Here is a 25,249-nt window from a genome sequence, read left to right as displayed (position 1 = left end):
AATGGCACCTAAGAACCATCTCAATTCCCACGACTCAGCAATCTAGAGCAGGGACTTAAGAGAATACTCCAACATGACTAAGACTGGAGCTGAGTTTTTGCTCTAGTCCTTGAATTCACTGCTTGGTTGTAATTCCCACAAGCCAGGCTGACTCAGCTCGAGCTACATCCCTGCAAAGAGCCCAGTCTGAGAGGTTCCCACCTTGTGGGAGCCACATCTGGAAGTCAGAGCTGAGCATGGCATAAGCTCATGAAAAGAAAACAAAGGGTAAAATATTCTTGGCTCCTAAAGCACTCAGCCCACAGGGAACAGAAAGCCAGCCTGCCCTGAGAGCAGCAGAGCACACACAGGTTAAGGAATCTGTTTGCCAGAGGAGGATGCAAGGCACTCTGAGGGGGTCAGCACACTCATACAATTTACCACAAACCAGTTTATTTCCACTTCTCCACTCCACAGAACTCTGGGAACAATTTACCAGCTACATCACATGACATCAGAGTGATCCACATATACATTCAAACTAATTCAAAGGCATCTTAAATATGCAGTTGGACCTATGGAAAGAGCCAATGCCCTGCCCAGCTCTCTTGGGCTCATCTAACTGAGCTCTGCTGATGGCCACTGAAATGGCAATGCTGTGAACTACAGCAGCAACACCAAATTAGCACCATGGAGATGATCAGGATCTCTGCAGTTGGCTTCTTGGCATGAATTTGCTGTTACATTTCCTCCAGCTTTGCTAATTCTGATCCTTTACCCTCCACTAGCTGTGCTAACTGTGCAGCCTGGAGTGAAGATCCAATCACTGAAATAAGGTATTTTGGGTTTTATAGTTAGAGTTCAATTAAAAAACAAAGTGTGGGCAGGACTGTAATGGGGAAGGGAGCAGCTCTCTGTGACAGAGAGCCTGTGCTGTAAGCCAGGGCTGCTATTAGAGAAAAGGCAACACTGAATAAAGCCCTTATCTTCCCAGCACTCTTACACTGGAAAGGAATTGTAGAGCTCCCCAAACCCATTGCTTTTTTATTTATTGGCAAGTTCTTGCAGGAAGGAGAACCCACCCTTGCAGAATCCCTTTGTTGGGCTGGAACCACCCAATGTGGGATGTGCTTTTACAGCATGGGCAACTGGGCAGGCATCACACCAGACCAACTGTCTGACAAGAGCTGTGAAAAAGGGGTTGCTTTCCCTGGTTTGCATCTCTGAGAACAGTCTCTGATGTACACTGAGCCTTCCAGACCTCCTCCCTCCTCTGCTATTTCATTTCATTGTTAATCATCCCACTTTACTCTTTGTTAGCATCATTAATACCTTTAATGCATTCTTATAAAAAGCACAATGAGATTGCCAGCTAGTGGAAATCAGCAGCATCTGGGGCTGTGCCAATTCCCTTCAGCTCTGACACACAGTGATAGTTACCACCTTCCCATTTGTGTGAAGAAAAAGCCATCACTATTTGTCCGTGCAAGTCTCCTCTTGGAAGCAAATGCATGTAAATGTGTACATAAATGTAACATACACACTGATGTACATAAAGCTATTATACAGCAGAAAAATCCCAGTGTTTATTCTAGAGTGTGATCTATTTGAGAAACGAATGGCTGATTACATGCAGAATGCTCTTATCCTAGTGAGGATGAAAAGTGCCTTGGAGAATGAAGTCTGAGAAAGCTGCAAAAGCAACTGCACTGGAAAGGATGACATTAGATCACAATGAAAATCCATTTTAACTGTCCAGGACCCTGGGTCTCTGTTTGTACAACATTTCCTGTGGGCAGAGGTGTCAGAGTGGTACTGCCTATAAACCTCCTTTTCTCTGTGCTGTGACAGCTCCTGTAACTAACCTTTCAAACAGACTGAATGCTTGCTGCAGTCACCAGGCTAGAGATGCTCTGTGCCTCTGGACAAACCTCACCAGGCTGACTAATGGCACAGCTGGGATCCTGGGAATAATTCAAACACCACCTTTACTGCTCCATGAGCCACAACTGAGGGAGGCTGCAGCAGCCACAAGCCTCTCAGGAGAGCCCATGTGGGCTTCTCACTGCAGGTGTGCTGGGGAAGCTGATGCCAGCACATCCTGTGCACCACTTGTTTGCCCTCCCCTCCGCCTGTCTTTCCATTTATCTCTGGCATAACCACACCCTCGCACTTTAAAAAACAAATAAGAACAAAAACCCGCAGGGTTGCTATCACATTTGCCACCTTCCCAGGTTTCGTTTATTTTCTCTCTTCTCTCCCACTTGCAGCACAGGCTTTCCACAGACTGCTACTGACCTCCCTGCTCAGAGTATTTCTGAGGGAAAACCTGCATCTGTTCCCTGACTGAAAGCACAACTTCACAAATGCCTGGTATGTTTTTACTCACCCTCAATGGGCCACTCACTTTGTGGAGCATCAGCCCATCAGGAGGAGGTGACAAGGAAAGGGGCTGGGGGTTGTCTGGAGTCCCAACACGGCTCACAGTCCCCAGAAAAGATGACAATTTGGATTGTTTCTGAGGATGGCTGTGCCTCACAACCCACTCTCATTTCACCAGGAGACTTTTGGAATTCAACAAGAGGAACCTCTGTGCAATTTGTGATCTGCAGGTTTACATCCTTGCTTGTATTTATTATTTAAAATAAACTCTGATGGATAAATAATTGTTAAAAATCTGTCTAAAGATCACCCCATTTGCTGGTCTTCTATTAACACCCTCCTTTTCATCTTCCACTATCATGTTCTTTGAAATAACTGAATTAGCAACTTGCAGTGTTTTCCCATCCTCAGCAAGGTCAGTAAGTTCAGGAAAAATCTGAAATTATACCTGACTCATAAAATTACTCCTCTTCCCCACCTACTATTTTACTCACTACAGGGAGATTTACCTTTCCCACGGGGGCTCATTAGTGTTGCTCTTTCCTCAGCATCAGGAAATCTTTTGGAGTTGTCTTTACTCCCAGCTGATAAAAATTGCTCTTTATTTCTTCTCCCAACTCATTGACCACAACTCCCTGATTCTGAAGTGGCATTTTCAGAAAGACAAAGATTTTGGACCAAAAAAACCCCGCCATGCTTCTAACCTTGATGCTGTTGCTGAGTGAATGAACGAGCTGTCAAGTTCTGCAAATCAAGCATTCAGCCAAGGCACCCTAAAAGATTGTTCTTGAAGAGACTAACAGATTAAAACTAGGAATTCTTGTTCCTTGTCAGAACAAACAAGGAATTGCTGCAGTTATAATGTTTTAGTTGTAATTTCTCTTTTACAGAGGTCAAATATATGAAACTGGAGGACACAAAGCAGCATCCTTTGCTTTCATTTTTGAAATGCTGCACACCAGCGATACAACACACAGCTACACCTCTGTAATTTCTTCTTTTGTTCCAAGTTCCTGGTGGCTGATCTAGCATTAGAGAAAAAAAAAAGCATAGATCCCTGTACACTGTGAAATAAGCTAGCTCAGTAAAGCAGGTACTACATTATAAGAACAGAATTTGGTGTGATAAGTGCCTGACCATCCAGCTGCTGCCAACAGCTCAATTTCAGTACACCACAATTGAGTATTTTGATTCAAAGGGAGATCTCAAAGTGACAGAGTGAGGACTGAAAAGGATAAAATACAAGAACAATCTCAACAACTTGCCAGTGGCTTAAGAAGTAAAACCTGCTTTGATACCTCAGAATCTAATTCTGTCCCAGAAATGGGGTCCTTACCAGTAACTGCTCCTTCCTGACACCTCCAGAGCCTCCATGCTCAGCCTTTTTGGCTCCTACCCCCGGTTTCTGCTCTACCTGTGGGAAAGTACAAAATAGCTTCTTTAAGGATTAAACCTGCACTTTTTAAACAAATGGTTCAAAAATCCTCAGCAGTGGCACAGTTTTGTTATCAGACCTACCCTGCACCCCACTTCCAGCCTTTGTCCTACCCCAGTCCTGAGCAGCAGAGCTGGGAAGGATCTCAGCTTTTGTGTATCTCAGAGCACCTTTCAGAGGGGCTTAGCACAAATTAAAGATAGGAACAGAGGTCTAGAAACTTTACAGGAAGTTGCACTTCACCAATGTGAATTTTCATGCCAGGTAACAAATGTCATTGATGTGTTTCTGGAATACAGGCCAAGACATCAAAACACCTTGTCTTTTCACCAAAGTGTTTTCAAGAGCTCTAGGTAATCAGCTTTTTTACAAGTGGTCAAAAACCTCTGCTGACAGTTTTTGATGTTACAAGCAGGAGCTCTCTGCAGACCTCTGAGGAGGTCTTCCCCCAACAAATCAGACTATTTGTACTTAGGTAAATGTGTACTGTCAATATTTTACAAATTTGTATGGAACAGATTTATATTAGAAAATTATTTTCAGACACACCAATGGACTAAGAAAGCTGAACATTCTCCATAAATCCCCAGACCTTCCAAAATCCATTATTTCCTGAATGGGCTGATTATCCACAAAGGGGGTGAAGAAGCCACTCTCCACCAGTAAGTTTAACTCCAAACTTGCTAAATCTGGGCCCACTGCGGAGAATGTAGTCTTGAATTAAAAAGTGACTCTCCCTCCAGGTGTAGACAATGATCTGATTTGCTACTTCTGAGCCTAATGACTCCCAGCTCCCCAAAGTTCTATCAGAACTGACTAAATACTATTTCAGCAAAATGCCTTCAGCTGCAAGAACCTGAACATTCAGTTTCTCTGCCCTCCAGTGCTTTCAGCTGAAATGTGTTGTCACAGGAGAGCAGCACCAGCAGCAGGAACAGTTCCTACTGCATCAGTGGTTTCTAACTCAGGAAGGTTTACAGAACACAACTTTCAGGGAAATGCTGAGCTGTCCTAGAGACTGAAATGTTATCAGTCATTAAATTGTTCAACTTACAATTTGCAGGCCCACAGAGCAAAGCACAGAAATCAAAGCAGATATAAATAATGAAGAAAGCTCCCTAATAATATCCATATAAATCAATGTATCTTTTACTGATAATTTTTTTTTTTTCCTATTCTCACATCCAGATGGTGAGGGGGGGAAAATATTTAAGCATGTTGCCTGCAATATATATTACTGTCCAAGGCATTGCATTAATAATCTAAAAATACCTGGAGAATGTATATTTGGTAAAACAAGTATTTACACCTCTTTCCCACTGTCTTCATTATTGAAACCACAGCAAAACACCAGATCCTACTGATTTAGAAGCAGTTGGACATTAGAAATGCATTTGGTGAAGACTTTACTGTCTGTCTGTTGTCATGGTAACATCCCAGGTAAAAATAATTTCTTGAATAACTTATAAACAGACAGATGGCATAAAACCTCCCACACTCTCCAAATTGAAGGATATTCAGTAAAAGACAGTGATGATGCCAGTTCCATGAAGTCCTGCATGTTGAAGAAGGCACATCTCCAAGGTCTTGCTCGTGCTGGCAGAAACTCACCTCAGGACGTGAACAAAAGGGAGATCAGGGATGCTACAGGAAGCAAAACGAGGAGACACAAGTCAAGTCAGCACTCTTGTGTGTAGCATTTCCCAAGGGATTACAAAGGTGCTCTGAAATGATCCTCCTACATAAAACAAGGAAATTAATCCCATATTGTAGCAGAGAACAAAAGCTGTTCTTGGAATTGCTGAAGCCCTGCCCTGCTCATGCTCTGACAGGGAAATGAGAAACATCCCTGACTGCCACCACACTGCACGTGCTAAGCAGCTCTGCATCTGCAATAGGCAATTTGAAAGCTTTTTTTTTAATCAACATAAGCTTTCTGAAGACAGGAAAGCTGTGAAATTGATAACATTCATACCCAAGACATTTTCCTTCTCCCTCACATTAGGTCAAAGCAGCAGGAGATGTGAATTGGGAAGATGCACTGTGGGAATGATGTCAGCTATGGAACAGTCCATCGGGCTGAACCATGTTTCTCGTGAAATCCAAAACCTCCCTTTGCCAAGTCACCCCCCAATTAAGTCATTTCAACATTCTGAGTCAACTCCCTCAATTCTAAAAATAGGCTGAACAAGAGCTGTTCCTTCTCAAAGGAGCTGTGGACAAGGCAGGCTTCAGCCAAGGCAGTGATCACAGCCCCAGCCACGGCTACACTTGCTCTGTTCTTGGGCAGGATCACAAATCCCAATTAGAAACCTGCACTTTCCCAAAAATAGCGACCAGCTTTCTCCTGAAATGAGCAGATGCTGAGCACTGTTGTCAGCAAGAGCCAGAGCTTTTTCCAAGGGAAACAGATTGTTCAACATAAAGAATTCAAAGTAGCTGAGAGACCAGGAAAAGGAGCATTACATCAAAACACACCTCCCTCCATCAGATGTTTGTGCTTAGTTTTGCATTTTTCTGCTATTTTAATTAAATTGCCCTTACTCCTCTCAACTTCTTTTCTCAAGAGGTGCAGAAACCAGAAAAGGGCAGTACCATTACATCAGTTAGTTTTCTTTTGATAGTTTTGCACTATCTCTGCCTACAAGGTTTTTTTTTTTTTTTTTTTTGGCCACATTTATTGGAATTTCCATCTTCTCTGGCCAAATAAAATCCCTCAGTTTTAAAGAGGAAAAGCAAAACACTTACCCATGCTCTGTAGTGCACTGTGGTCAGGCTAATGCTTAGAAATAAATACTGCTCTCTTCTTCACTGAGATCTCACTAATACCCTTTGAGCAACTTCATAAATACCTTTAAGTTCTTCAAAGAAATACCAAGTATTTTGTGAAGAAACATCTTTGAATATCAACAGCAGTATAAATGGTGAAACAAACAAACAAACAAAAAAGTAGAATTTTAACTTTTGCATTCTCCATTTCCAGCTCCCAAAACTGAGAAGTAAAGAATCAGTCTGGCCTTATGAACACAATGTGTTATGGAAGAGAAGTAATCTTGAATTTCTGCCCTCACATCTCAGTGTAGGTTTAACTTCATTGTTTTCTCTACAAGCTCAAGTCACTCCCAGTGACAAAACATAATCTCCATAAAGATTTAATTATTCAGTACTATTACTTTTGGTGTGGCTACCTGCAAACAAATAGGTTTTTTCCCCTCATGATGGATATCCGCAGCTTTAGAGCAGTGCAACGTGCTGCCATCACCAAGCAGTAATTGAACCAGAGACTTAAATTTTAACTTTTTAATCAGCATTTGGTGCTACCAGCTCCATTTGGCTTAAAAGTGAAAGGCAGCAGAGTTCCTGTCCCACCCAAACTCCAGAAACATCAAGCAAAGCAACTCATTTAAGGAGTGAGTTTAAGAATCAATTCCAAAAGCACACAGAACATTCCTTCAGAACTATTACTTGGACTAAATAAAGAATAAGCAACACTTGTGACATGAAGTTATTCTTCAAGAGACACTGGAAGAATGTTTCTTCCCCCTCACAGTGAAATGTGAACTCTGTGAAACACAAAGAGTGAGTCATCCCTTGGAATTGCAGTGGCAGGGGATTGAAAATCAGGACCAGCAGCCAGCACTGCAGTTATCTGAGCACCCAACGTGCTTGTGATGAACAGGATTATTTTACCCACTGTTAAATCTTCTCCCACCTCTCTGATAGGGCTGTACAACACTGCAGTGCCAGTAACAAATCTCCTCTTACTGAAGCTGTTTTCTGTTGCCTGCAAAGCCAGACTGCTGAAACACACCATCCTATAATAATACTGTCAAACCAGTTTCAGCTGAAGGCTCCCAATTATTAATTTTTTTTTTTTAGAAAACATTTACCTGAAGTCTACTGGTGTATCACAGCAAAGAGTATTTAGATCTGAAAAAAAAAAAGTACTGAAGTTGTCCAATTAACTTTTCAGGGTCCAGATGCAGCATTCTTTTTGACCCTAGAATCACCAATGGAAGTGTTCTGATGTAACAACTGAAACTAACAGCAGCAGCTTTTATTGGATGGCAACACCTTCATAAAATGCACAATTGCTTCAATAAGTCAGTTAAAAAAATATATCAAAGCAAATGACTGCAGTTAGGGCTGGGAAGCACAGCCAAGTGCTGGGAACAAAACCGGTCAGGGCGTTACTGGATTTGGGAAGTTCTTTTCTCACCCTGGTGACCCAAGGCTGTGCTGCTGCCTCCTCAAGGATGCAGCACAACTTCCAGTCCTCTCCTCAGCTTCTCCACCGTACCAGGAGAAAGGGAAGCGCAAGTGACAGCCACTGCAATGGATGCAGGTCCTCTGAAGAACGGGAGCTGTATGTGCTCTGTAGAGTCCTGTGAAACCGTTCAGGTGTGCTGAGAGCAAATACCTGAGTTAATTGAACCACTTCTCAAGTTAGATTTAATTGAGGAATCAGCACAAAGCATGACTGGAACAAAGGAAGACAACTGAGTGTAGGGAAAAAATGAAAATGACATCAAGCTTGCTAAATATGTATTGTTTATTAAGGCTTGTATTCTCCTAGAGGAAAAAGTTAATCTGATGCTGTCCATTACTCCTTACAGGCAGTAACAGTCCAGAGACAGAGTTATACGTTCTAAATACAAGTCTAAATGATACAGATTAAACTTTATTTAAATTGGAGGTCCTTTTGGAGTAAATAGTATTCAGAAGATACTTGCTTTCTAATATAGTAAAAGATCCTCTACAATAAACACGTGCAGATTCAGTGTGCTAGAGCAGCGGACATGAGCACCATTTCCATGCTTAACTGGAACTCCAGTTGGTGACAGGTTCTCCGACGGTCCCCTCACTCCACAAAAACATGACAGCAAATTCAATTTCTTAAAACAGGTTTTTTTACTCATCCAACAGAAAAAAAAAATTAGACAAACACACTGTCAATTTTAAACATCTGAGGCATAATCCATCATATTATCCGTACTATTAGTTCCTACGTTAAAGCTCAGCATTATTGGTATAAAAACTTTAAATGGCATTAGGATTTGGGGGGGGGGTTGGGAGAGAGTAATGAAGGGAAGGATTAAAAATGATCTGCAATTAACTAATAACACCTGAAAGCTGAAACAGGTTTAAACACATTGTTTAAAACCCCTGCAATGTTGATAGCATCACATTATTATTTAATTAAGCTACAAAAACCGTAAAGCAGAATTATGGCTGAGAGAAAGCATCTTGCTCACCCTCGGCAGGATATGGAATAACAGATGCACACTGAAGCACTGGTTAACAGAATGTGAAAGGGAAATATTTTCCAGAGAAACAATTCCACTGACAATTTGATTTTCTACTAGACAGAAAAAACCAACATGGCGCATCAGCAGTTTTAAAAGAGTAATTGTACAGATAAATAAAGAGGCAGAGCAGCTGCACAAAGTGATCAGAAATTTAGGGGGTTTTTAATTTTAAAATTCTGAAGTGCAGTATCTTACGAGGTTTTTTTTTTTTTAATGATGAAAAAAATATCAATGCATGGTTTCTTACTTCTGCCATGAAGAAAAAGGGATTGGGAGGAGGATAAAGGAAGATTTGTCATGTATTCTCCATAATCTCTATATCTGGCTAGGAACATAATTCGTGCCAAAATAAAGTCTTTGGGAAGCACTGACACTTTAGTATGCTCATGTATAGGTCCACATTAGGTTAATATAACTGTTTACCAACTTAAAAAAATAAAAACAGACACACCTTTATTAATGATTTCTACAGAATTTTACATAGAAAAAAGATACAAATTAATGCAGATCCACTTGGGCAAAAATAAACTACAATGTACTTAAAGATGCAACAACTTAATTTCCCCTGCACGAGAAGATATATTGGAACTGAAAGCTTTAGTTTGTCCTGATGCCAGGATTACAGCACCAGTTATACTTAATTTTGTTTCTCATAGTCGAATCTAATATCAGTTCTAGTATATATATCAAACTGTTTATGTTTATTCTTATTGTTTGTTTCGATTCTGACGTTCCTGCAAAGAGAAAAAAGTTAAGATTTTAGTCAAAGGAACAAGCAGAGTTTTTAGTAGTTTAACAGAACTAATGTGATCCCAGATAATTACACACTTAAAACAACGCTGCTACATTTTATCAATATACTGTTCATACCCAACAAACCCAAGGACTTGATAATTTAATGTTTTAAAGTGCAGTCTCAGGTGGAACATCTGGATGAATACCTGCAGTCACTTTAAACCAAGGTCACAGAGAGAGAAAGGTATGAAATATCAATACTCCTAAGGAGAACCAGCATCTGCAATATTCTACTTTCTGGATTATTTTAGCTACTGCAGTAGTAGCACAACCAATACACGAGCAGAAAGCAGATGGCAGATTAGTGAACTCCACAGAACTGGTCTCATTTTGAAGCACTCTAATGACTTTGGAGTTTAGTCACATTCAGTAAAAGCAGGGATTTGAGCTGTCGACAAATTCTGTCCCTAATTCTTTCTACTGGTTCAACTATTCTGGGAAGCACTGGGAAATACCTGGGGGTGAGAGATAGAAACAATATCAGGTAGAAGGAAAGTTTTGTGCTTCTACACAGTCTGATAAAACCCAGCGCAGCTGGACTGACCAACCCAAGGGTGTCCCAAAGTGCTGCTGGGAGGGTCTTTGAGCCTTTCCCCCAAGTTCCTGCTAACCACAAGTACTGAAGCCAGTAAAGGTCACCTAAGGGATACAGCTGGGGGCTGCCTGCAGGTGAGCTCCACATCAGTGACCCTGTGCTTTCCCAGCAGGGCTCCAGAGACACCTGAGCAGTGCCCAGCAGAACAGGGCGCTTCTGCACTCAAGAGTTCCAGGAACCCCACAAGTGCAGAACATGCAATGACAGCAGGACAGAACCAGGCTGCTGTGTCAGTCCTGTGCACCCTCCAGCTAGGGCACCAGTGCACACTGAAAGGGCTCAGCCTTCCCATTTTTGCTGCTTACAGTACAGAACTGGCATGGAAAGACTTGACTCTGCACTTAAATGCATCAACACGGCACCAAATTCGGTTCCAAAGGAAACTGTGAACTAGCCCAAGCACCACCCACCAGCCAATTCCTGAACTAACACCTTCATATTTTGTCCTGTGGACTCATTCTGTATAAAGTTCATCTCAGAGTTGTTTTACCAAATCAACAAAACAAGCTGTGTAAAGTGGTAGAATTTATTATAAAAATCTATATTCCTCCTGTCTTTTACCACTTGACTATGATGAATTATCAGCAAAAGCCATTTCCTAATGGCAGAGTATCAGAACATTACATGTTGTTAATAAAAAGAGCTTATGTCTGCCTGACATTTCAAACAAAAGGTGGTTACAAAGTATCTAAAACTGAATCACAACAACTCCATTTTCAGGCTTCCAAAAAGAGTAATTGTTTCATCCTTTTTCCAACTTCCATTTCCAAGGTGGCACATCCCCTTTACAGCCCTACCATGTTCATGAGGCCCCTCTTTCCCATTGCCACCTCATGTAACTTATGTAACTTATTTTCAGTTTTCTGTGTAGTCATCCACTGACCTCCCTAATTCCACTTTCTTTAGAAATGGAAGCTTTCCATTCTCATGGACTAGCCCCACATAAAAAGAGGCAGGCTAGCACCTGAGACCTCTACCTGAAGTGCTCATAGCATTCAGAAACTCAGCTCAGACTCTGTAATTCAGTAAAAAGTGCTCTTTACTGATCAAGTTCCCAAGCAGTTCCTCCTACCTTGCTTTCTGCTTTCTCTCTTGGGGGCTAATCTGAGTCTTCCTCTTTACAAATGTCTGAAACCACATAAACTGATGCAACAATTCTTCGTGCTCTTGAGCATGGCTGCTTTTTAGAAGCTCTAACTCTCAAATTCTCTTCCTTACTGCTACTTAGCACTACTGCAAGCAAGAACAAACAGTTTTGTAAGCAGCTAACAAAGCTGTGCTCATTTTGGTTCTGAAGATCCGGAGCCTTCACCTTCTCTTCTCCAGTGGAATACTCTTGATATCTCACAGGAGAGCTCTAGCTGCACACTTCTCCTTCAGGACACTAATCTGTATGGTCTTCAGACACAGGGAAAATGGGTTTCCACAAAACTTGCAGAGATTTCCACCTTGGAGACACTCATCCCTGTCAAACTTCTTTTCTCTTCACCTCAGGCTAAAGCAGCTTCAACTTTCCTACTAAACTTGGTTAAAGTGAGTGGGATCAAAGCATTCATCTTCAGACACAAAACCAGAAATGTTTTCTTTATCTCAGGAACATGGTATTAATCTTAAAACATGTTTTTTAACTAGAGCTTTGGAGGAAGGACAATATTCCATCCTTTTAAGTTCTGTGATTGTGTTCACAGAAAGCTCATCACTGAAAGGCATCACCCAGTGCTAGGAGAAAATGAGTATTTCCAAGTACCAACATGCACCAGCCAACACTTTTCAGTATTTAATCACCTGAAGCAGAACTGGTAATCTTGGTGATTCAGGAGCTTTCTGAGACTGTGCAGCTCTGCCAAGACAACACCAAGGTGTAGAGCTGAGAGCCTTGCCTAGATCAGAGCTGACAGCACAGCAGCCCAGTACAGCAACTGGGACCATCTGCTTTGGTACAGATCCAGGAGCACGAGCTGCTGACAGCTCATCTGTCACCTGTAAAGTACCAAGATCTGCAACGAGGTTGCCTTTAAACTTTGGAAGACAACTTTGTTATGGCTCTGATGGCATGCTTTTAGGAAATATTAATAACTAATGCGACATTATACTCTATTTTCTTTTTTAAAAGAAGCTCTCTCACACATCACAACTTTTTTAAAGATTTCAGAGCATGAGCTTTGATGACAGAAGTAGCTCTTTGTGGGCACTGCAGCAGCTCTGGAACCGACTGAAAAAGGCTGTGAGGGTCAGGTAAGAATTCATGCTACTCACTGTTTTGCTATTTCATTCCAGACCCCAATCCTCTCCCAGGTTCTGAGTCACCAGATTGGGTTTAAGTATTTCAGTGTAGCAAATCAAAAGCTGGACTTATATCGCAGCAATTATCTCCCAATTCTGGAGGGATACCCTCTTTCAGCAATGCTGCACAGCAATGAACCTTTGGCACTTGAAAGAATTTCATCCAGCACTGTACCTGCCAAAGCCTCACTGGATGACTTGGCACAGACACTGAGGCTCCTACATCAGTTAAACTCAGCAGCACAAGCTGGAGCTGGCTCTGCACACAGCAGCCATGGAAATGCTGGTTAGCAACACACTGGAACCAGCTAAAGAGCTGAAATGCCAGTGGCTTGCCCTGCACAGATTACATTATTATTCTCTACTAAATATTTGTGTATGAATGAAATTGTATAATTTAAGCTCTCCATGTAGGGCTTTTTAAGAATTGTGTCCCCCAGGTAATCACAACAGCAGTGAAATGGAAGCACAAAATTTCAATGATCTTACAGCTAAACAAGAGTATAATGAGTTAAACCCATTAAGATGGCACACACACAAACAACTATCTGAAAATGTCAATTAGGTCGTAAGATACTTTAACTGGCAGTAAGATTCTTCAAAACTAACTGTCATAGGAAAATTAACTTTGTTAACAGGATGGTTTGAACTTCAACAGCACAAACTTCTTAACAATAAGAACTTTAGGTGTGTGTATATCCTGTAAAAAACCAAACTCTTCTAGTAATCAACTGGACTTCTAAAATTCATTTTATCAATGAAGGGGAAAAAATAGTGACTTTCCAATCAAGTTTTATAGAGTGCAACCTGACAAGCAGCATCTTATTTTTCATTCCTTCACTGCTGCTCTGCTTTAGCTCTCTAGCACCTTCCTCAGTGTACTTTGGTGTCCCATTTTCTAAACTATTCTGGGAAATCTAAGTAATATTAAATTAGACTTCATAGTTTGTTTTGTGAATGTGTAATACAAGCCAGAGCCTCTGTTTTAAATGAGGAAGGAAAATGCATTATTTTGAAAAAAACTGATCCTGTTAAAAATCAAGCAGTGACCTGGGTAAGAATATTTTTGTGCAGATAGTGGGAATTAGTTGTGTTTATTAAATCAACCCAACATGAGATCAGCTCAAGAGTCAAACACCAGCCCTGAGATCCCACAAAGCACAGAATTCTGCTGTTTGTGCCACCACTGGGATCTTGCTGAGGCCAGGGAGTTATCTGTGCAAGAGTAGATCTGTTATCACTTACCCTGTGCTCTCACTTCTTAAACACCCACAGCTCTCCCCTCCAGCCTTGGCAGCAGAGCACAGGGAGACAGAATTAAAAACCCAATCACACCCCGCTACACCACAAACCCTGGGCAGAGGAACCCAGGCTGCCTCACTTTGTCAGGACTCTCTCCTACATAAGGGAACACCTCTCCAACATGCAGGCCACATTAAAAATTGAATTGCTAATTATCTACTGAAGAAATGAAGCATTCAAGTAAAGCCCTTTAGGTTTTGCCTTGTGGAACCCCACAGGGAGTACACAAGAAAAACTTTTTAATTTTAAGCTGTCCCTTCCCTGCTGTGCTGATGTCAGCTATGCACATCTACCATAGACAGGAAAAGTTCAGCCACAAAGTCTTAAAGTCACTGAGCTCCTTTTCTCATGTAATTTAAGGGTACAAGCTATGAAGACAGTTTAAAGTAATTTTATCTACACTTTTAAATGGCAATTTTAAAATTTAAGCTGCAGGAACATGCATTAAGTCTTTGCTTTAAAAACATCTTAAAACAAGTGTGAGCTACCCTAAACTAAACCAGCCTGTCAAACAAATGCTGTATTTGCAGTGCTATACAGAAAAGGTCTAGGAAACACTGTCAACACCAAGGAAATGTGTTACTTCAGTTGCAACTACACATCCTGACACCTATTATTTTGTCAGGTCATTACTTCTAGACTGCCTAATTAGAGAAAGGCATTCTTGAAACAGAGATCCCTTGTGACAGAGCCATGAAAGTGTATGGAAAGTTTTACTACACTCTCGCAGTTACTGCCCAGACTTCTCTCACTACATCTTCACTCAACACTTCAAGAATTAGTAGACAGATTAAACCTGGGAACTGAAAACCTTTATTTATCCAAATAATACATGTGACTTCAGCAGCATAAATGCACTCTTTCTAGCACTGTTCCAGCAATATTATGCAACTCTTTCTTTTCCAGAGAGATAAACTGAATAAACAAAATCAGGTTTCTTATTCTTAAAGGTGATATACAAATTTTAAATACCAATACAGGTATCAATTTTGATAGCCCAGTTCCAGTCAAACAGTGTTTAAACACCTCATATTTAAGGCAAAAAACTTAAGTGACAATCACTGCAGAACCCAATTCTGAAACAGAAACTATTTTCTATTAACCATTTTAAGATAAAAAAATAAATCAAACTCCAATAAACTGGACATAAAGTCCTTTACCCGTATTACTGCTTAGCTTTCTGCTTTGAAACTCATTTACTTGTGAAACTTTCACAAAGAAATATGCATCAGATTTGTGTCGTTAAACACATAAGAAACCATCAAGTTGAGATGTATTAAAAACATTTTGAATTCCTACTTACATTTTTCCACCATAGCAGCCTTCACATTTCATTTTCCCCATATCTGTGTATAAAATAAATTTTTTAATAAGTTTACCTTCCGCACCACCTCCTCCTCTTCCTGGCGCTTTTCATAATGAGAAAAGTCATCAAAGATGGAGGTCGTGTGCTTGTAAGTAGCAATAATTTTAAGCACTTGTTTTGCTTTTTCTAAGGGCACCTCCTGTGTATCACGGGAGTTTGTAACGGGTTTGTTGTCATTGTTCTCCAGCCTGATGTGTCTCAGTTGGTTGTTGGGCACATCCTTCACAAAGATCCACTTGACATCAAATTTCCCCTTCCATTTGTCCTGAGACCAGACACCTGCACTGGTGCCATAGTCCACAGGTGATTTCATCTCTGCTACTCCACAGAAGTGTCCACTGCCATTGACACTGAACAGCAAGTACACCGGGCCCTTGCTGTTCATGGAGCGAAAAGCGCTGTCCAGGCGTTTGTTGCCGTGTTCCGTACTACACCAAATAGAATACTTAATGGAACGATGAATATCATCCTCGGAATAGCTCTTTATTATGAACACACGTCCATTTTTAAGGTTCCATTCGAAATCTTTAGGGTTATAGCTGTGAGCAGCTTTCAGTTTTTCAAGGACAGGATGGGACTCACCACTCGGAACGGGGTTGGGCTGGGTGCTGCCAGCTGAGTTGGTGTCGTTCCCAGTTCCTCCACTTTGGCCAAAAGCTGCATTTCTGTTGCGAGGAGCTACCCAGCGGTTCTGGGGTGGCTGCTGAGGGGTCTGATACTGTGGCTGAGTCAATGGAGGAGGCTGAGCTGGAACAGGCTGAACAATTGGTTGCTGTGGCTGTGGAACAGACTGAGGAGAAGGTATCTGTTGGGGGGCAGGAACTTTTGTCACAGGACCCTTATTGTCCCAAGTACCTATGTCCATATTATGCTTTATAGGGGGAGGAGGCAACGCTCCTCCGATTACAGGTCCAGTTTTTGTTTTCATTTTAGGCTGTGGTTTTGCAGGCTTGCTGGCAATAGCAGCCCAAGAGGTTGGTTTAGATACTGGCAAGTTTACATTAGATCCACCATTCCCAGAGAGGGCGCCTGTCATCCCAGCACTGTTAACAACAGAACCTACTGTTTTCACTGCAGAAGTCGTGACATCTCCACCAATCTTAAGTCCAACCATTCCCTGTTCAATACTGTTCATTCCAGGAGCTTTATTTAACGTATCATTATGAAATCCTGTTTGTCCATCCACAATGGTACCCCCCAGAGAACTGGGTGGGTAGCTGTAACTGCTCCCATATGCTGAGCTTTGTGTCTGCTGTCCTTGGGATCCGCTTGTTCCCCAAGCTGAGAAGGCAGGATTTTCAGGGAAAAAGTTAAACCGGTGTTGATAGATATTATTTCCCAGACCCCCAGGCTGTCCAAAAACGGCATCGTGCATAAAATGATGATCCCCATTACTGAGCTGTCCATAGGTGGTGAGATAAGGGATAGGAGGATCTCCTCCTGTAGACCATGGTGCTTCACTGAGAGAATAGGGGAACCCAATAGATGGTGGATAATAACTGGACAGATAAGGATCAGTCATTGATGGATAGCTACTGTTCTGTTAAAGAGAAAAAACAGTCACCAGATAAATAAATCCTTCATTTATAAATAGCTACAACACCCAACAGAAAAGAACACTGGAGACAAGGTAATGTAATTTCTAATGACAGATCTTAGTTCACATTCCAAGAAGGATTCAGGGCTAAAATGAAGTATATGGGCATTTATAGTACCCCAGGACTAGAGGCTCACCTCGAGGTTAGTACTTGAGATGTTGACACCATGTAATCTCACTTACACTACAGGTTATTTAGTAGCCAACACCCCAAATTATTGCAAGCAACATATCTAACTATATTTTGTAGCTCACAGAACTAAGGATATTTAGCATTTCTAGACTGCTACATGGAAGAAGCTTTTGATTGAATCATCTTAATATGACAATACATATAACATATAACAATGCTACAATCCTCATTATGGAGTTGTTTTGAGGGGCCAACAGTCTCCAACAAAAACCCACACCTCAAGCAGTAGAACATACACAGGCTACTTCTGACACACATGCCAAGTTTGCCACAGGTAAGAGATACAAACTGACATTACAGGGCCTGATGCACCAGAGACAAATCCATGCCCAGAGGGGCACATGACACAGGCCATGCAACCTCTTGGAGAAAGAGCCTTTCCAGCTTTTTGCATGTCTTTTCTTCCCTCAGCAGTAAAGTTACAGCTGTGCAGGAGTGTTCCTGACTGTCCTTCCAAAAAGGACATCTCTCCCACTTGTGAAATAAGAGACCAAACATTTATACACCAACAAGACACCCTCTGAAATTTCCTCCCCTTCAAGTGCTTCTTAGACCAAGCTGAGAAGCTTTTCCTCTCACTAACACTTGGCTGGCACCTGATTTTGAAGCATTCCATATGATTCTTACATTCAGCAATGCAAAAGAACAAAGCCAGGATGTTCTAAAGTGGGTTTTATTCCTCTTCAAATCAACTTGAAGCACATATATTGGAGACCTTCCAAAGTGACACTCCAACCATAATTACCAGAGAGGGGGTGGGAAGGTCAACATCTCCTGTTAATGAGTCAAACAGCAGCTCGCCTTTCCTTACTCATAAAGACTATTTTAAGAAGAGGAACTCTTCTTTCAAACTGCTAGATTTTAAACTTGAAAAGAAAAATGTATCTGCAAAATTAGGAAAACAGCACCAGAACTTCAGCCATTTTTCCAAAAATCTGATTATTTCTTAGCTTTCTTAAAAAAAAAAAAAAAAAGTAAAAATCTCTCCTTGCTGAAGATAAGTCTAATATCCAGTTGATACAGAATCATTTTGACTGCTCATTTTTCAGTGACCTCTTTTCCATGATACCCCAAAGCCAGAGTAACTCAATAGCCTTATGTTTCATGCACAGAATGATATCACAATATGCCTCCAAGACTTCCACAGAGTACTGCAAACACTTCAGGGATTGAAACAGCCTAAATCCAATGTTATTGATTCAAAAGAAATGATCTCTGCCACTGTTCAAGCTGCCTTTATTTACACACAAATTCTATCAGTAACAAGAGGTACAGAAATCACCTTCCTATGAGATGATCCTCTAAAATACACTGAGTTTTCTGAGGCTCCCAAGCAAAAGTAATCAATATTTAGCATAAAAACCCATTTTTCTGAAAGACTTTGACACTTTGGCTGAATGTTGTATTTAAAGTGTTAATTTAAGAAAAAAAATTAAAAACAAATGCAGATGAAAGGGAGAAGATATAAGTAGTTCTCTGATGTACTTATGCTCATAAATTCTACAAGTTTAGAATTTAAGACCAAAAAGAGTAAGCCTAGAGAAAAGCAAGTGTTTTGTCTCAGAAATATTTAGGCTAAAGAATTTTAGACAATTCCTGCAGCTGTCATCTCTTCACACAGCCTGCAAAGTCTCCACAAGGATTCTAACAAGATTCAAGGGAAGTTGCAGCAGCCATCCTTAGCAAACATTCAATCTATTTTAACTGGCTTTATGCCAGAATGTGTAAAATAAACCTTGACAGAAGTTCTTCCCTTCAACAACAGAACATTTATTTCAATATCCTTGACCTTTCTGCACCCTCCTGGATCTTTTTTATTAAAAGCCCCAAAACAAAACCAACTCAACCATTCTGTTAATTAGGAAACAATCAGCTTTCCCCCAAAATATGCTCCTTGCTGGTGATTCCCTGTTCCATAGGAATAATCTCTTGGTTCTCACTGACTTTACAGGAGGATGCTCCTGCTTGAGTGTAAATCTGTATATGAAGAGTCTGCTTGACTCAGTTCCCTCTGCTCTTAAAAGTACTTTTAACACAATATTACTCACCTACATTTGATTTTTGATGTTAAATATATTATTGTGTCAGCTGAGGCTTGCATTTCTTAAGTTTATTTTAAATACCCAGTTGGCTTCAAATCTTTTTTTTTTAAGTCATCTGTACTTTACAGTAATTTTCAAGGGCTGAATAAATCTGACTGGATAACTGGATAATAAGGCTTTGTTCAGCAACATGGCTGTCTTCAGTACAAAATCTCACAGTCCTAATTAATGCTACTGCCACTTTCCACTTAAAATTGTAAGAGGACCTACACAATTGTTTGTTGTGCCATGCCAATTTTTCACTGCAGCATAAATAAACTGGTCAATGGAGCTACCCTTCCATAAAGAAAACTTTTATAATAATTATGTAAATTCTAACAGCCATAGCAATTTTTCTATTTAATCCTAATACTTTGGCTTGTTGACAGCAAAGACAAATTTCCCAGAATAAAACTATAATAGATGGGTCTATTTTTAATATGTGAACACTCAGTATATTTCACAGTTGAGTTTTAAGTCATTAAAAATTACATACAAATGTGACAAAGCACAATTTAAAAAAATCAGAGGAAGGTGAAAACTTTAATTTCATTTAGAATTAATTCTGCATTAAAAATTAAGATTTTGCTTCCTTTTTTTCCCCACAAAGGCTTTTCTACCTTCCACAGTACATTAACTCCAAAAGAAGGAATGCCTCCCATTAAATTATTTTAAGTCTGGAGGACAGGTCTATGCTGCAAGCAAGCTGAGTGATGTCATCAATATTAACACTGGCATCTGACAGCTTCAGGCTGGATTATAAATTTCCTTTTTAAAACGTAACACTTCGCCATCCCATCATTTACCTCTGGTAAATGTTTCTCTCTGAAATGCTGTTTCATACTTGTGAATGAAAACCTTTTGCTGCTCCAGTTTCTATAAATTTTGTTCCCTTTGAAGATTTGAATGTGAAGACAAAAATTACTTCAGAGAATACTTTCAATTATAATAGTATTTTAGTCATGGATGTTGATTTAATGTACATTATAATGAGAGTTTACATTACAGTTCCTTACTCTTAAGTAACACATCTTGAATTCTTAAAATATATCAGTGGACATGAAAGAACAACATTTGCTGAAGTGTAGAAAATGGGACAACTCTACAAAGTACCTAGGAGCATCCAACCCAAATCTCAACTACATTAATTTCTATGATTATAGAAATAATAGAAATCAGGAGAGCCAAAAGTAGAATTTTTAAACTCCCACAAGCAACTGGCCTATCAAGGAACTGTAAGATCAGGCTCTTCCAGTCCAGCCACACCAATAACCTGCAAGGGGAGGAGGAATCAGCTCCAGCTCCTTGGAGCATCAACTTCATTTTCACTTGTGGCCATCTGGAAATGCAGAGTAATATTAGCTTTGGGAACACAAATGCTGGTTGTATCACCAAGTAACACAATATGCTGTCATTCCTTTTTCCATCTCTATTTAAGGCATTTGCTCCCTCCACACAATCCTATGAATGGAGTGCCAACAGCATGCCTAAGGAAAAAAAAAAAAAACTAAGTTAAAAAGACACTAACCTGATTTGACTGCCCGGAAAGGTAAGGTTCAAAATCGTTGTCGTGAACTGTGTCCTTCTGATGTAACGAACCATTTTGTACTACAAAAAAAGGGTTACAGCACATTATAACAGCAGCAGCAGCATTGCAGGAGTGATGCTCCACCCTACGCTACTTTAGGAAAAGCCACACTTCTTCTGCAAACCAGAAAGACTCATAAAAAGACCAAGGGATGACACTTCCCACCCCCCAGATAGTTTTTCTTTATACTACTGTTCATAAAACAAAGTTTGAGTAGATTGAAAATATTAGTAATTAAAAATCCTACAGCTGAGGGTGAGTAAACAGCTCATGTGAATTAACTCCCAACAAAAAAATCATTATTGAGAACAATTTTGTGAAAAAAGATTGGGAAACAACATCTATTGTTCTGGCCAATAATTAGAACACACAAACTCACAGTTCTCCCAGTGTGTGTTAATTCACTGCTTAAGCTGGCTAAAATAAGATGAGGTGAGGTTACATTTTATTATTAAATGAAGACTGCTAAGAGCTTTGGTATCCTGATATTTTCAGGAAAACTTAAGTTTCAACATTCTCATCTGTAAAAAAAAGATATCTGCCATAAAGTCCTACTTCAGCATAAAAGAATGTCTGATAAGCATTTGAAACCCATTACTGAATGATATACAAACCCAAAACAGCTATTAGGTCCCTTCAAAAAATTTCCTGTTTGCTTTAAATTTGAAAAAACAAGGTCAAATACACGGTGTGGTAGTTGCTATATTTACCTATTTCACAGAACAGCTGAACTAAATATAACACTACACCAAATAAAGTGTTTAGCAAACAAGTTTGGGAATTTAGCAGAGTATTTCTGCAAAGTTTGTCAAGGGGAGGTAAAAGAGTGTTTACAAACACAGGGAGATGTGTTTCTTCAGCTCGAAGGAGCTGGATTTTCAAGGTAGGTTAAAATGTATGAAAAAGCATTTATGAGTTGGATATTACTACTCTGTAAGTCTTAACAGTTACATATTTGTAAGCAATCACAGTAAGAATGAAGGTAGTTCTTAGATGACTTGTTACTAATTTGATTTCAGTTGAAGCAGAAGAGTTGTAAAAATGCCTATTATCTCATCAGAAGTTAGCCATCTTTTAAGTTCCCAAAATTATTAAGTTTATGGGCTTAAGTAAATATCTCAGCCAACAGCAGAGCAGCAATGCAACTGCATTCACAGAGCGTGCAAAAGTAGGCAAAAACATTGTACAGGGACATCCTCGTGACTTTATGTAGCAAATTGCTTCATCTTACACGAGAATTATTTAGTACCAACACACAGTCCTTCCCACTGCAAATCCAGTAAGTGGGATGCAGGCAAGCTCGGATGAATGGCAGTCGATGTTATTTTTGAAACAAAGCACACATTCCCCCATTCCCAGATGTTTTCCATGCACAGTAACAGCGATACATTTCTGCTCACCTACAGGTACCTGTGTAATTGATCTCTTACAGTAACAATTTAAGCGACCAGATCGCAGCATGATTTCTCACCTTTATTATCCTGTCCTTTCGGTCTCTGGGAAGCCACAGCACGTGATTACGGGAAAAAAGGAAAAGGGAAATAAAAAAGTTAATTTTAGAAAAAACGCTTATATTGTCATAGGCACTGCAAAGCCCACAGCTTCTGAGGACGGGGAAGAGACTTATAAAGATGGCCAGCAGCATCTCAAGGTTTGTTTGGACCAGGGCTGGAGCAGCGTGTTCCACGTATCACTCAGCACGGGCCTTCCTGAGAAAAGGCCCCGGCGCCGGGGAGGAGGCGGGAACGCGCTGTGCCCACAGGGGGAACTTAAGGAGAACGATGGAGGTCTAAAGCAGCCGAGGGGGAGAAGAAAAGCCTCGCGGGGCCTGCAGCCGCAGGCCCGGGAACCCCCCCGCCCACGGGCCGCCTCGCCACTCACTCACCTGAGGGTCAACGCTTGTGGCAGACATAATTCATGCACAGGGCCCCGTGGTTCAGCAGAGATCGCCGGGGGACGAGGCAGGGCCGCTCGGCGCGGCGCGGAGCTCCGGGGCCTGGCGGAGGGGCGGCGGCGGCGCCTCCTCTCCCCTCAGGCGGCGGCCGGGCGGGGAAGGGGCCGGGGCCGAGGGGGAGGGAAAGGGGCCGCCTGGCGCCTCCTCGGGGCGCCTCCTCAGGGCACGGCGGTGCAGGCGGCGGTGGCGCGGCTCAGCCGTGGCGCTGCCGGTGCCGGTGCCGGCCCGGTCTCTCACATGCCCGCGGGCCGGGCCTGGGGCCGCAGCGAGCGGGGCAGCGGCGGCCGCCGACTCCAATGGCGGCGGGCGCCGGGCTGCGGTGACGTCAGCGGCGAGCGCGCGCGGGGCGCGCCGGGAGCGCACGGGGCGGAGAGCGGGGGAAAAGCGCGCGGGGCGGTGGCGCCTCGTGCGCGTGCGCGGCAGCGCTGAGGGGAGGGAGGCCATGGGCCATGCGATGTGAGGCCAGGCCATGCGATATTATGCTGGGCCATGTGATATGAGGCCAGGCCATGCGATATTATGCTGGGCCATGCTATATGAGGCCGGGCCATGCAAAACGAGGCCGGGCCATGCGATATGAGTCCGGGCCATGTGATATGAGTCCGGGCCATGTGATATGAGGCCAGGCCATGCGATATTATGCTGGGCCATGCAAAACGAGGCCGGGCCATGCGATATGAGGCCAGGCCATGCGATATTATGCTGGGCCATGCAAAACGAGGCCGGGCCATGCGATATGAGGCCAGGCCATGTGATATTATGCTGGGCCATGCGATATTATGCTGGGCCATGCTATATGAGGCCATGCCATGCAATATGAGGCCAGGCCATGCGATATTATGCTGGGTCGGGTCGTGCTATATGAGGCTGGGCCATGTGATATGAGGCCAGGCCATGCTATATCAGGCCAGGCCATGCTATATCAGGCCAGGCCATGTGATATGAGGCCGGGCCATGCTATATGAGGCCGGGCCATGTGATATGAGGCCAGGCCATGTGATATGAGGCCGGGCCATGCTATATCAGGCCAGGCCATGTGATATGAGGCCAGGCCATGTGATATGAGGCCGGGCCATGCGATATTATGTTGGCCCATGCTATATGAGGCTAGGGCATGTGATATGAAGCCAGGTTAGTATTTTCCTAGAAAATACTAATTTTCACAGGCTGGTTTGGGTTGGAAGCCACCTCAGAGATCATCTTGTTCCAATCCCTGCTGTGGGCAGGGACAGCTCCCACTCCAGACCAGGTTGCTCCAAGCCCTGTCCAAGCTGGCCTGTTCCAGTTCTGTTTGCCTTCAGTGTAATTATTGAGCAAGTCAGTAAATCCCTGCTGTGGACACTCCCTGAGCGAGCTGGAAAGTCTGTCCAAAGAGCAGAGCTTCAAGAAACAGGACAAAAAAGTGATCAGGGTGGCTGGAGAGAGGAACATGTGTGCAGAAGGAGAAGGGAAAGGCTGGGAGCCTGGGTGATGGGCACTGCTCCGAAGTCCATGTGATTGTGTATGTTCACATCTCGATATAGAAGCGATGTGACTATGAATCATCCTTGCCAGGAGAGCATGTGGGCAGAATGTTAGAGCTCTCTCTGCTTCAGCATCCCAACGCACGGGGGCTCTTCGGCTGTACCTGTTAGGTTAGACCCAAAGGCAGCATGGCGCATATTTACATGCATGTACACATCTAAGTCTTTGTGGGATTTTTTTTTTTCTGTTGCATTTGGAAAATCTGAATTTTTTTTTTTTTTTTCTTCCTGGTAATGCTAAGAATGATCTTGTCTATCCGTTGAGAAGTGCATCGTCTTTTAGAAATAAAACCAGTAAGATGAAAAGTCTCAGTTAAAGGATATGGATACAGTAATATTAATAATTTTTTTATATATTACTTAGGATACTCTTGGAGTGTAACACTGTATCCCAGGGGAAACATGGAGTTTGGTTCTGTCTTAGTTGAATGAAATGTGTTCTTCTAGTTTAAGAAAAAATTGTACTTATCTTTTTCTTCTTTACTAACACTCTCTGAAATCTCAGAAGAGTTCATGTGTAAACTACAGCATATTTTTGTTGGTGTTTTTGTTACTTGTTTTTAATTCAGGTTTTACAGGAATTTTATGCAGCCCTCTCTGTTATGAGCATGGAAGAAAACAAAATATTGCCATAATGGAATCATCTCCCTCCTGCACCCCACACCCCTGTGGAATGTTCCCAAACCAAGGATCCAGCATTCACTTCCATCATTTTGGGGTGAAAAATAAAAGCAGACACACAGAGAAATTGTATCTCCTGTTTCTCATGTCACTGACACATTGTTTGTGAAAACATGAGGAGGGAAATCATATGCAAAGAGTGTGGCCTGTGAACAGATCCCATCTGACATCAGCATCACACATGCT

The 25,249-nt window shown here is 41.8% G+C and overlaps 1 protein-coding gene across 2 annotated transcripts; it reads right to left on the bottom strand.

Moving 5' to 3' along the window:
- Positions 1-8,330: 8,330 nt before the first annotated feature.
- YTHDF1 (YTH N6-methyladenosine RNA binding protein F1) lies at positions 8,331-23,134 on the bottom strand. 2 transcript variants are annotated; one of them, XM_053958472.1, is made up of 5 exons: positions 22,791-23,134; positions 22,377-22,401; positions 20,846-20,925; positions 15,460-16,986; positions 8,331-9,839 (listed from the first exon to the last, which is right to left on the bottom strand). In XM_053958472.1, the coding sequence occupies exons 1-5, from the start codon at positions 22,815-22,817 to the stop codon at positions 9,813-9,815; spliced, it is 1,686 nt and encodes a 561-aa protein (XP_053814447.1). In that variant the 5' UTR covers positions 22,818-23,134; the 3' UTR covers positions 8,331-9,812. The 2 variants fall into 2 exon arrangements, with proteins under 2 accessions (XP_053814447.1, XP_053814446.1); XM_053958471.1 differs by lacking the exon at positions 8,331-9,839 and having other exon boundaries at positions 14,871-16,986.
- Positions 23,135-25,249: the final 2,115 nt, after the last annotated feature.

The sequence above is a fragment of the Vidua chalybeata genome, chromosome 17 (assembly GCF_026979565.1).
Source record: "Vidua chalybeata isolate OUT-0048 chromosome 17, bVidCha1 merged haplotype, whole genome shotgun sequence".
Taxonomy (NCBI): domain Eukaryota; kingdom Metazoa; phylum Chordata; class Aves; order Passeriformes; family Viduidae; genus Vidua; species Vidua chalybeata.
This window is presented reverse-complemented; position numbering and strand designations above follow the sequence as displayed.

Bases quoted from the DNA above. Each gene is read 5' to 3' on its own strand.
- YTHDF1 (XM_053958471.1), bottom strand. From the start codon at position 22,817: ATGTCTGCCACAAGCGTTGACCCTCAG. The intron at 20,926-22,376 runs GTGAGAAATCAT...CTTTTTTTGTAG, and splicing joins GAAAGGACAGGATAATAAAG to TACAAAATGGTTCGTTACAT. The intron at 16,987-20,845 runs GTTAGTGTCTTT...TCTCTTTAACAG, and splicing joins TTTCCGGGCAGTCAAATCAG to AACAGTAGCTATCCATCAAT.